The 13,028-nt window shown below is 36.2% G+C and overlaps 1 protein-coding gene across 16 annotated transcripts in view; it reads right to left on the bottom strand.

Annotated features, from left to right (window-relative positions):
• Positions 1-538: 538 nt before the first annotated feature.
• BAZ2B (bromodomain adjacent to zinc finger domain 2B) overlaps positions 539-13,028 on the bottom strand; it is a 114,487-nt gene continuing 101,997 nt past the window's right edge. For 10 of the 16 annotated variants that reach the window (XM_088058749.1, XM_014249490.2, XM_088058752.1 and 7 more), the window contains 10 exons: positions 10,244-10,908; positions 9,455-9,731; positions 9,140-9,295; positions 8,512-8,672; positions 7,303-7,613; positions 6,781-6,916; positions 4,914-5,060; positions 3,971-4,233; positions 3,175-3,318; positions 539-1,988 (listed from right to left, as the gene is read on the bottom strand). In XM_088058749.1, coding sequence (XP_087914875.1) covers positions 1,835-1,988; positions 3,175-3,318; positions 3,971-4,233; positions 4,914-5,060; positions 6,781-6,916; positions 7,303-7,613; positions 8,512-8,672; positions 9,140-9,295; positions 9,455-9,731; positions 10,244-10,908 — 2,414 coding nt within the window. In that variant the 3' untranslated portion in view covers positions 539-1,834. The remainder of the gene's footprint in view (positions 1,989-3,174; positions 3,319-3,970; positions 4,234-4,913; positions 5,061-6,780; positions 6,917-7,302; positions 7,614-8,511; positions 8,673-9,139; positions 9,296-9,454; positions 9,732-10,243; positions 10,909-13,028) is intronic. The other 6 variants (XM_088058757.1, XM_088058758.1, XM_088058759.1 and 3 more) reach the window with 3 other exon arrangements.

Below are 13,028 nucleotides of genomic sequence, written 5' to 3'. Positions count from 1 at the left end.
ATATTACTGAACAAGATATTCTGGGGAGAACAATAGAAACATTCATTGAAAACAGGCACTAAGACTCAAAAATGACAGACCTAGTTAAAAAGCAAAAACCAACACCCCCCCAACATTATTTTGTGAGAGAACTACAGATACAGTGGTTCCACAATATCTGTTTGTAATTCCTGTATTTTATTAAAATAAAGAAGTCAGAGAAAGGGTTATGATTTTAATGCCCTTCTGCAGGCCAAAAAAGGGACAAAACCTTACAAGGACGGTGGTTTTCAGAAACATGACCAAATGTGTGCATTTCCACGTCTGTGAGGACATGGATCAGCCTGGCACACCGCCGTTATTTACAGGCAGAGAACTGCTCTCTGACTGCTTGGCAATTGCTTCCTTATGAACTACCATTAACAACCCAGGAGAATTAGATGCATCATAAAAAGAACTGAAGGTTAAATGCAAGACTCCCAAGATTGTATATAAAAAAACCCCAAACCAAAAAACTTGTATACACAGGACCTGAAGTATTAAAATTGCCAAGAAAATCTGGTTTGCAAAACAGTCTTTTATTTTATCCGTGCCACACATACTAGTGAAAAATAACACTCCTAAAAAAGGAAAAGAAAAAGAATGCTACCTTTCCACAACATTTCTTTTAAATAAAACTTCAAGTACTCTTACATTAGTACAAAAAAAATTCCAATCTATCTGCCCCAACAGGCCACCACAACACACAGCAGATAAAACACAGTGGTTACAAATGTCTTCTTTTGTTATTCTGTGGCAAGGCAAATGGAGGGAAATGTTTCTATGAAAAAATACTGTGTGCGTAGGAAATTGTCACTATTTTCTTTCACATGGATACAAATGATTATACTTGAATTTGAGGCCATGGGGGCTTGAAATTATATAACAAAATAGAAAAATGGAAAACTAATATCCCCTACACCCTGTTTTAAAGGCAGGCACTACCAAGATTAAGGAGACTCCACAGTGTTGGTAGAGGATAATTACTGTACAAGCCATAGAGCTATAATTACCTTAAGACTAAAATAAAATGCTACCATCCTCCTAAGGCATAAACAATAATGTCTGCAAACAATATGTACACATCATACATATTTAAAACAAGACTTAATATAAACAATAATGAACAGTATATACATGTCTCAATTTTTCTTCACTTGTCTTGAAATACAATTTAACTACACAGGTGATGCAGCAACATATATATAAATGTACTTGTAACTCTACAGTAAAGTTTAATTTTTAGTGCCTTCACAGCACATCAGTGTAAACAGTTTTACTTGGCTTTGTTTTATATTTTAAAACATTCCTTGTTGTATTTTCAACATTTAAAGCAATTTTCTAGTTCTTCCTTTTCACAGAAAACGAAGATTCTGAATGCTGTATAATCATAAATAATTCATAAAATTAAATACATTCACTAAAAAATAAACTACAAAGTAAAAAAAATGAAAAATAGATATTTATTGAAAGGGAAAAGATAACCATTTCCCCAAGTAGAGCTCTGGTGGTTGAATATTCAGTGCGTTTTCATAAATTGCTATTGCACTATAACACCCCTTTCTTTGAAATTCTTTGGGTGTGCTTCCCTGTTCTACCTAAATTAGTTTAAAACACACAAACCAATAACCAAGGGGCCATGGTTGTTGTAGGAGTGAAGCCTTTAAAACTAGTATCACAACTCTGTGATATTTTAAAGGAAAAAATTAGTTATGTATGTGCCTTGCACTTCCATGTAAATATAGTTCACATTGCTGGTCTTATCAGTCCTCATTTAATGGAAAAAAAATAAAAGAAAAAAAGACTTCTAGTAGCTTCAGCTCACTTTGAAAATCTCTGTCCATTTTTTTTCAAAATACTTCCTCATGTTATGGCCAGCCCTGCCTATGTCAGAATCATCTTCATTGAAAGTTTCACAGTTGTCAAAAACAAGCCTGACATCCAGCGAAAATGCTTCAAGATTAGGGTACCTGAAAAAAGAAAAAAGTGAATCGTTTTTGGAACACAGAGAATCAAGGGGGAAATGTATTTCAACTACATGAGAAAATATTTAAGAATTTAAATTAGAATTTCTAATAAAATGAATATTTTATTCCAGTGAATGGAAATATTCTCTTGTCACTGTTTTGTTATTTTCCTCAGAAGTTTTGTAAGGTAGAATTTCATGCCTGTACTGGAAAAACAAACTTCTATAAAACTAATTCCTCCTTCTCTTCAACAGCTTTCTAGCTAAAATGCTATGGCTATTTCCCATTTATGCATGTATTCTTGGGCTCAGGGCCCTTCCAAAATGTTGACTAGAGCTGAATTTATCTAAGTGAGGAACAAATGGGTACAAAAAAGGGTTATTGCCCAGATAATCCTGTGACACTGTCTTTGAAAATTCTTTTTATTATCCTGAACATACCCCTGAATGGCCTAAAATGTGTTCCAATATTCACACGAATTATTAAAAATAAGAATAAAAGTTACAAGTCTACTGATATGAGCACAAGGGGTGCATTTAAATCTCATATTCATGGGAGAAAAAGCCTGAAGAGGTTAAAAAGCTCCTTGTGCTATCCTAGGAAAGTTGCTTTGTGTAGAGCTGACAGACACTGCAGAGTCCATCTTCACAAATTCATTAGAGCACAGGGATATCAACAAGGAGGGAAGGTTCACAGAGGCATGCATGTAGTGTGGTCTTCTCTTTTAAGAATCTGTGCAGTCTAATTTGTAGGACTATAAAATGATTAACCACCATTACAGGAGTGTTACCCACAACTGAGCTGGCAATTCACTCCACAGCCACATCATTTACAGGGACTCAGTAGCTTAAAGCCTACACATTTAGTTACATCTGACAAGCAGTTAACACTAAGGTATCTCCATGAAAAAAGACCAGGGAAAAAAACCTTCCTGTTGATTGCTTTGGTGCATTTGACCAGGCAGTTTTATTGCTTTTCAGCCATTTCCACACATTCTCCTATCCAACACACTATTTCACTTGGATATGGCACAGATAAAAGCATACAAGAATTTTTATTTTGACTGTAAAAGTAATCACAGATGTGTCAGAGCAGAATAATATGGTTTAGTTTATTTAAAAAACACACTGTATTTCAGTGTTTAAATATTTTTAAAATGTAAAGTAAAATTTACAATAGGTTTACTTACTGTCCACTACTTAGCTTGTCTCTAATGGTAGAAAAGTCCATAGGTTTTTTAATGACTTTCTTATAACCAGGAACAAGTTTCAAGTTTACAGGAAGTAAGAAAGGCCAGGCATCTTCATGAGTTTCCAATTCTGAGAGAATCATGCTGAACAAAGTAAGGTTTCAAATCAGTATTTTTTAACTGTTCATATATTCACAGTGTTTTCACTGCTACATGAATTCTCTATGAACTGCCAAACTATTCACTTTACAAAAGGAAAGCATTTCATTCTACACCCTGTGCAAGGCTGAGAATGATATACATAGAGACAGACAACTGAGTAACTAAAATAGCATTAAGTTCTCTCCAGGAAACATGTGTGAGATGAAATTCTAATGATAAACATTCCAAAAGAAAACACGGTCCTGCGAATCTGATCCTCAATGTAAACCATTTGCGAACCAGCTGCTAATACTGACTTTCCAAGACTGTGACATGGCTAAACTACGTCTCTTTTGGCTGAGCAGCAATGCTAGCACAGCAGAGGGTTCATGTGTGCCCCTTCGGATACAGCAGAGATTGTCTTTGATACCCTTGAGAAAGGTGTCAGTGCCACTGCTGCTGGGGCTGGGTTCTCTCCTCCCAGTCTTGAGAGGAATGTTCTCCCAGCAAACGTGTGTACACACACACAAGAGGTGTATATACACACATACATTTGTCAAAGAACAGCACGCTGTTCCCCAGAACAGAGAGAAAAGTATCAAGTACTACTTGTTCCAACAAGACTTACCCCCAAATTTAGCATCTGACACTCTACCTGCATATAGCCAGGTCCTTGGAGTCTCCATCTCTCTTAGGTTTCTTAACAGCAGTGCAATTGTCTTGCTTTAACTGGCTTACACAAACATTTTCATCCATTTTTCTTTTTTTAGGGTCTGTTTTTCCTCTTTTTAAGGCAATGCTTGTAGTTGCAGAGTCTTCATCCTCTGTTTCTCCTGCTAATTTCCTGCTTCTCTTTTGTTCGTTACTTTTTTTACCTTTAATTTGAAGTTTTTTTATTTTTAGAGTTTGACCACTTGCCTACAATAGAGAGAACTGAAATAAGTAATAACCTAGAAATTACAGAAACCTGTCATCACTGACAGACAGCAATGAAGATCAGAAACAGAAGCACCAAAAAAATAAGTATTTACTATTGGAGATTATTCAATTTTTCCTCTTCTCTGAAGGCAAATAAAGCTGCAGAAATTCCTCGTACTCATGACCTAGGTTCTCAACTTGTGACAGTACAAATGCACCTGACATTCAAATTAGTGAAACAGTATCCACTAACAACCAAGTTGGCATATTTTTACACAAACATTAGTCCATTACTAAATGATATAAACATACAAAAAAAAATTCCAAATTCTTTCTCTGCTTTTTCTTTTAAAACAGAACCTGAGACATAGGTCTGTCAACACTTAATGATGAAATCTAAATTTGAATAAATTTTGAAACAGAAATTAAAAATTATGGTATTGAATTAGCATGAAAATTCTGTACCTACTTATATTAAAAGCCCACTGTTTAGAGCAAATAAAACTGTAGCCTTTACTGCCACTAAAATGCAGGTTAAATAAAACTACTAGTTTCATAATTTAATGGGAGCCCCCCATAAAACATACAAACCATTATTTTCACTGAAAATGCACTGGTAGACCTGTAACTCTATCATATACAATAAAACCAGTCACTTGCTCCAATCCTTTCATCCTTACCTTTGCTATGCAGGCAGGACAGAACCAGTCCCCATCTGGGATGGTGCTGATCTTGGGTCTGTGGCAGTAGGTATGACAGCCTTTATCACAACCATCACAAAGGAGAAGCAGCTCCTCGTTATCTCCCTTTCGGCAAATTTGGCAGTACTGTAATTCATGAAAAATGGATTGGATTCCACTTTTAAAATTCAAAACACATAAATGGTACATAAATTACCCTTCTCCTTCAAACACACATTCACTCTCAAAAATACCTCCATTTTACTTCAATCAGAACCTGCAAATGATCATATCCATAGAAGAATATATGGAATATGTAAGGAACTAAATCTAAAGGCTACATTTAGCTGGAAAAGCAATTAATTTTTTGTAACACACGCGTAACAAAAGATGAGCACTTCTTGTAATTCATTAATGTCTGTGAGAAGTAAAGGTCAAACAAAACCTCTTGGCCCAAACATATTACCTCAGAAATCTCATTTATGCCATACTAGATATATATATATATATATATACACACACATTGCTATTTAATATGGAAAATTTATATTTTGCAAGAGTATTTCCACATAGTAATTGGTAAGGATCTTATCCAAGGGCCACCAAGAACAAAATCATTAAAGCAAAACAAATGATCAAGCACTTCCTAAAATTCACACTAACTTAAAAATATCTGAAGGACAGTCAATTTTCTTACACACATTGATTTTGCTACTCCCTTACTTCTAGACATCTTTTCCAGGAACTTAAAAAATCTCCAAATATTTTTACCAAATACATATATTTACTGGTATCACAGAATATTCTGAGTTTGAAGGGACCCATGAGGATCATTGAGTCCACCTCGTAAGTGAATGGCCCATACAAGGATTGAATCCATGACCTTGGCATCCTGCTCTAACCAACTGTGCTGTAATTAAATACAGAGAATATTTAAACCAAACTGAGAGTGATATATCTTTTTCTGAATAATAAATTAATTCATCTTGAAACTTTCCAATGTCTTTTCAGGTTTCCTACCAAATTCATAAGCTTTTTGCCCTAAAGATACTGCTTAAAACTAACATCTATATAAACTCAAAAGTACAGCCTTTTATTTACAGCTTTTATTTAAATCACCCTTTAACTGCCCAGCTGTAATCAGAATCTCTACAGGACTGATAAAAATGAAAAAATTAGGAAAAAGACCACAAATCAAGTAATTTTTTACCCACACACTAGAAAGCACTGGTCATACTTGATCACATTGTAGTCACTATTGCTGCAGTACTAAGTTTTCAGGAATTTGAGGTTCAGAGGTCCATGCAAATTTAGACAGATCCCATTCACGTGCTTTTTTTTTGTACATGTAGTTGACAGAGATTGACTTGCTGAGTGTACAAGGAAACAGATACTCCAGTTTGTTTCCTCACATACTGGCCTAATTTGTATGTTCAGTTGTGAGAACTCTGCATGCAAAGAAGCCACATATTTGGAGCATCTCAACTCTGAAAAATAAAATCCTTAGTGAAGGATATATGATGTTGAACCTCCGTAAAATTTGTGTCACAGGTGAGGTTAGAAACACTTCATTAGAAAGAGTATCTTTCATGAGATGGAACAAGATGACTTTTACCTCAATGTCATTATCAAAGAATAATTACCATCTCAAATAATGAAAACATTTACAAGAGCCTTCTATCATAGCAAGTTCAGCATGCTGAATTTGGCAAGCAAGGGACAATCTTTTCCATTAGGCTTATTCATCTGTGCACAATGTACAGTTTACCTGTGTGAGGTTTTACATGAAGTAATAAGAAATATATTATTCAACTTAAAATGCCCGAAGTTGGAAAATAGGGTATAGCAAAAGCAGTTAGATACTTACAACTTTCATAATGGATTTTTCCCATGCTATTGATTTCTGTAACTGCTGAATGCACAGAGCTACCTGGGCAGCACTGCGTGCTTCTGACAGTGCCCTTCTCCACACCCTTAGCCCTGGAGCAATATCCTCTTCAGTTCTGCATTAAAATACAGGCAAATTAAGTAGGTCACACCTGTGTTCGCTCATGTTTAAATGTGGGACAATCATTATCACACTGAAAGCCAAGCAATGACAAAACGTACACAGCCAATAAGTATAAGGTTTAAGCAACTAAATTTCATGTAGTGCACAGACTGTGGCTACGTGCCTCAAAGCTTAGTCACAACCAGTTAAATGTAAGATAATTTTGCAAGATTATTAACAAACGTAACAAAAAAAATATTTACAAAGCACCATGCAGAATAACATGATCCATATGGACCACAGACATACAAGAAAGTACATAGATAACAGGCAATAAGAAAATAGGCTCCAATTAGCAAAGAAGCACAATAATTTTTCAAGTTAATTTCAATAACCTACCCGTCACCATCACCACTAATAGATGGTGCAGGAGCAGGGACAGTAACTGTGCCCACATTATCCAGTTTGATCTGAATGGTGGTACTTAAGGGGCTCTTCAGATACCTTCGCTCTATGTTCCGCTCCAAGTCAGCGAGCCTGGTTACAGCTATATCTAGAGGGTTGTCACTCCTCCGCTCTAGAGAGCTGGCATTGCCTTCTCCGCCTCCAGCACAATCTCCATCGTGCTTCTTGTGCAATCTAGTAATTGACTTATGTTCACGATATACCAAGTCGTCTCTCTCTGATGCAGGTTCAGGACACAGCCAACCCTATGTCAATAGAAAGGTTTGGGCATTTATTGGTTGCTGTTAACTCAGTGTGCAAACAGAGGAACTGTTTTATGGAATCAAACTAAGTAACTGAAGTGCTGTTTCCAGTAGATCTTGGTTACTTGTAATCCATCTGTGGAGACATTTTCCAAAAATATCCAGAGAACTAAAATAATTAATCAAGAAATGCAAGGATTACCGGACTTTCTGAAGGGACCTTTCTGCAATAAGTCTGCATTCTTATCCCCTTGTGAAGTAGATGGTTGAAACATCAGAACAGGTCTACCTGTTCAATAGGCTCAGGAGGCAGTATCAGGACACAGGAAAATAACATCCATCTCATGCCAAAAACTAGATCCCAAACACTGCACCTGTACTATAACCAAACATATGCAATTTGATAACCTTACGCCCACCTTGGAAACATTCCAAAATCCAGAGAACTCCTAACTTTATCACTCTCATAACCACTGCATACTCTCCATGGCTCTACAATACTCACACAAATTATTCTGATGCTCTTGTAGGCATGTCTGAAAGCATTAACAGCAACAATCACACAAACCAGGCAGAACTGTGTCAAACTCCCCAAGAGTTAAGCACTCTATATGAAATACAGTGTTTGCATTCAGAGAAGATTAACAAAAATGTACATGGAATTGCATTGTAGGAGAACACTCTCCAGGAATTGCCATTCTAAGCATCTTCAGCTGAAGACTGAACTGCAATAAAATGTTTCAAACATGAATCTCTGTGATACTGCACAGTGCATTTGTTTCATTTGCAGGCAATTAGGGTGGAATAAGAATTGTATACTTAACAATACACAAAGACTGCAGTCTATTTTAAATTCTTACCACTTATTTTAAAGAGGTATTTTACTGAAAGTTGGTTTTACCTTAACTTGTAAACTAGCTGATGCAACTCTCCTCTCTAGATCTTCCACCTGCTGAAGAATAGCAAGATCCATCTCCATAGCTTGTTCTTCTACTGACCAGTTTTCCACAACATCCCGAGTTACCTGGTTATCTTCATTTTCATTGATATCAATAATAGCAACTGCATTTGAGAATCACATTTTTGTTATTTTAATTAGCATTACAACTGCACTGGTAAATTCAAGCTGATTTACCTGTCACTCCAGTCAAATGCTGAAGAACTGCTGTAAAAGTATACTATTCTTAAAATACCCAATAAGGACAACAAATTCTGTATGCCTTCAAACTTGCAATTTAAAGGCAAGGGGAAGGAGAGGCCAAGGGCTACAGAGATGGAAAGAGCTTCAGAAGGTTACCAGAGCTTAAGAAGGTTACTTAGATCACTAGAACTACTTAAATTACATGGCATTTCTCTAATCCAATAACTTTCCAGAACAAGACTGGTGAAAAGGTGACTACAGGTAAGGAGACCTTTACCTTTTTGCTCCAACCATTACTTTAACTCTCCTGTTAAACATATCCCAAAGAGCTCTCTGTCAGTTGTCTGGTGCCCCAACACCATGTGTAACATAAATATCAACTACATACCATCCTTGTTTTTGATGCAGGCCAGAGTGATATAATCCATGTGTTTCTGTATTTGCTTTTGTAAGGCCTTTTCTCTTATTCCCCTGAGATGCAGCACTTTAAGCAAAGATTTTAGGTCCTCTGGATCAGTAATCCTCCACCACCCATACTGCATTTCTAAATCAAGACAAGCATATAACACTTTGCAGGTGCTTTTTTTATGTCATCACAAATGATCATATTAGAAAATCAACAGGCAAATTGTTAAAAAAAAAAAAATTGTAACATGACAGAGGCACTGCAGGAAGTATCATCTTAGCGCTGCATTACACTTACCTTCTGGTATAGGCTTTGGGTTAGGATAATCTACAGGCTTGGCTACTTCAGCTGCTGTAGAAGGGGCAGAAGCTATTTTTTCAGCTTGTAGTGCTGGTGATTCACTTTTATTTGCAGGAACACTAGATGCCAAGAATGAGTTACCATTCACTTCTGATAATCCCAGACCTGATCCAAGAGCAGGTAAAGGAGATGGAAATGGAACATTTGAAGTGAGAACTCCTGTAGGCCATCCACAAAACTGAAGTCCCATTATAGGCAGTCCTGTCTTCATCTGCTACAGAGCACAACTATCATTAATATAACCAAGAAACCTGAATTATGATTATGATGCTCTTTGTCAAACAATAATCAAAACACAAAGAAAGCCTTCACTCAGTACTTCAATTAGTTTCAGAGAAACTAATGTAACACTGACATGTAATACTTCTTATTAGGGCCCGGTTAATGCCAAAAAACAATAGCTTTTAAAGATTCTGTTTGGTGTGTTACACTTCCAAAATCTAGCTTGTATTTACACACTTTTCATTTAATACCAGTAGCCAACACCTGAAAAGCCAAATTAATTACTGAAATACATGTACAAAATATCATACATTGGCTTACTTGAAGCATCATAATCTAGTATGACAGAATTTCTGTATTTAGTTATGACTATTTAGAAACAGGAAAAAAAATAAATAAATGCAGATAAAATGATTGCAGGTCTGTGAAATAATTTGTATAAACAGATACCCTGCCCAAATAAGCTCTGCAAATTCAAGCTATTCAAAAATTGACTTAATTTACCTGCAGTGGTGACAATGCAAAAGGACTTAATCCCATGGGACTCTGTGCAGAGGTTGAGCCCAGAAGAGGTGATGGAACAGGTGATGGTGACTTTGATGGTGGATGTGACTGAGGAGTGAGTGGAGCTGTAGTAGCCGGTGTGTCCACATGGGTCACCGAGGTGTCATCACAGGGCACCCGTGGTAACAGGCTGAACCACTGCCTGCTCTTCTCAGTAAGAGTCTTTAACAACTGATCATTTGGAATTAGTGGAGAACTGTAAAACTTTCCTGTCCCACTGGCATTAGGACTGAAAAGATTATTAGAATCAGACTTCTCGATGGAGCTTTGTGATGCAGGGGGTTGCAGACCGCAGACAGAGTTTTTTGAGTTACTCGTGTAAGATAATGTGCAGCCATTTGCTGCACTGCCATTAGGTTTTGGGGACATAGTGTCAGACTCAGGTGGCATTTTTGCTACCTCTAACAGTTTGCTTAATTTTGAAAATGACCCAGGCTTTTGTAGAAACAGGTTAGTGCTGTCCTTTTCTTTCAGATTTTCCTTTTGCTCACAGTGAGTTGTAGCTAAGCAATGTAATTTGTCTTCTGTTTCAAATTCTTCTTTTTTGATATGCATACTTTCTTCCTTTTTTAACTTCTCTTTTTCTTTTGCAATTTCTTCTAGACCTAAAAAGGTACAAGAAGCACAGTTTACCTGTAACAGATCAACTATTTTACCAAGTTTTTATAATCATAGTTTGAATTAAAGATTATTTTTGGCTCAACATGTGTTAGATTCCCATGTCTTTGTTATTGTTGCTCCTGCTAATGAAATCCCTTCTCACTTTACAGCACACTTTGCAGAAGGAAACAAGTTTCTATGCATACAGATTTAAACACTACTAAACACCTCTAGGAAAAATCACCTCAATATGGCTAACACGCTACCGGATTCACACATCTGAAGCAGTTTGCCAGCGACAAGTCTCTGAAATGGAAAATTTTTGTCACTTTCTTTTTGCAGGACTCCACATGCCTCAGTCTGTGAAGTTTAGTACTCTTTCAAGAGCCACCCAGCATGACTGGAACTCATCATACAACTAAGCAGACAGCTAACATCCAAACAATCTAAATCATCTAAACAGCAAGCAGAAGCTGATTAAAAAAAAAAAGTTTCTTCAAACATAGGAGGTGCAAAAGATCTGAAGATCTACCTTTTACAGAAGGAGAAAACTATTTTTTTCCTCTTCTTTGCACTACTAGTCCTTATTAACTGTTTCTCTTCTACCCTTATACTGACTGCCAAGTCAGACGAAAAGTCTTTAAAAGTATGAAGTACTTTTAAATAGAAAACTGTTAGCATAAGGGGAAGGAGGTAGAAAATCCAACTCCTTATTTTATGTTTTACGTTCATCAGATACTGCAGCCACAAATAAACACATGGCTTACAGTTCATGGCAGGAACATCTACGAATATTTACTTGCTCCTGAAAAGCTGTAATTTCTACAAAGAAAAGTACGTCCCCTCCTATTAAAAGTTCAAAAAGTGTTCACAGTTATAGTCTTTATCAAGAGATAAACAATTTAAGTATCAGCATAAGCATGAAAATGGATGCACAAAAGGGATAGAGAAGTATTGTTTAAATTGACAGATCATTCAAGACTTTATATCACCTTTTTCCAAGGTTTAGGGTAAGGGAATCAGAAATAGATAAACTGTAGAATTTACATAAAGAGGGCAAACTTAAGAGCTGAGGGGAAGAGGAGGTAGGTAAGAATTTAAGGACGCATCTGTTTGCCTTTTCAGGGAGATTAAGCTTTCATTAAGACAACATTAAAAAACAGAAGTTTGCCCTACAGCTCTTGGCTAAAACTTTTGTGTGTGTTTTGTTTGCATGGAGTTTTTTACTATTTTAAGACACGTTAAGTGTATGGGGTGTTTTGATTTTTTTTTTGGTGTACCATTTCCAAAGTGTTTGGGGATTCATCTGGTTAAAATGTAATTAAATACAGCAAATCAAAGAAATGCAAGCAGCACATTCTGTATGCAGCTACTCATGCAAAACCATTCCTAACACAGACCGTAAGTTCATGTGGAGCAGGAGACAGAGAGGAAAGTACATTTTATGCTACCCAATTTAGAAAGATAACTTGATGATCAACATTACATTTAGGGTAAGTTCTATGGCTTATTTTTGGACCCCAAACCAGGCTCAAATTTTCTACTACGCCATACTGTTACAGTTAATTAAACAGCTCTCTAGAATGATGCAATTCTCATGAGATCATGCAATTCTGATGTCTATCAGATTTTTTTCTTGTTATTTTTTGAGGGAAAAAAATGTGAGAGAAATGAGGTTTTGGTTCATCTATATGAAAATTAGAAAGGATTTTTCTTTGGCCAAAATGAAGGTTTACATTTAAAAATTTTAATACCAACAAAAAAGTCAGATTAATACATAATTTCTGCATCTATCCAATTAAAGGTATGTGAAAAATTCAACTACAGGTAATATACTACCGTTACAACCCCAAAATTACATTTTAGTTTTAGCAAAATAATTTCAGCAATTGCTGGTTAAAGGTCAGTTGGTAAAATACAGACACTAAATCATAGTGGATCAGAAAACAAGGTACTTCACTGCATGAAAATAATTGTCATATTTTTGCAGACATCTATCATATCTTCATGCACAGAATAGTCCGTGCATTTGTAGAAAATCTGAGGATGAAAATTCTTTTCTGCACTCTATGGTCCTCCAAATTTTCATACACAGAGGTCACTGCCACAGGGAAAGGTAAAATAG

The sequence above is a fragment of the Pseudopodoces humilis genome, chromosome 8 (genome assembly GCF_049639895.1).
Source record: "Pseudopodoces humilis isolate 2021_Gansu_Grassland_sample_001 chromosome 8, ASM4963989v1, whole genome shotgun sequence".
Lineage (NCBI taxonomy): Eukaryota > Metazoa > Chordata > Aves > Passeriformes > Paridae > Pseudopodoces > Pseudopodoces humilis.
This window is presented reverse-complemented; position numbering and strand designations above follow the sequence as displayed.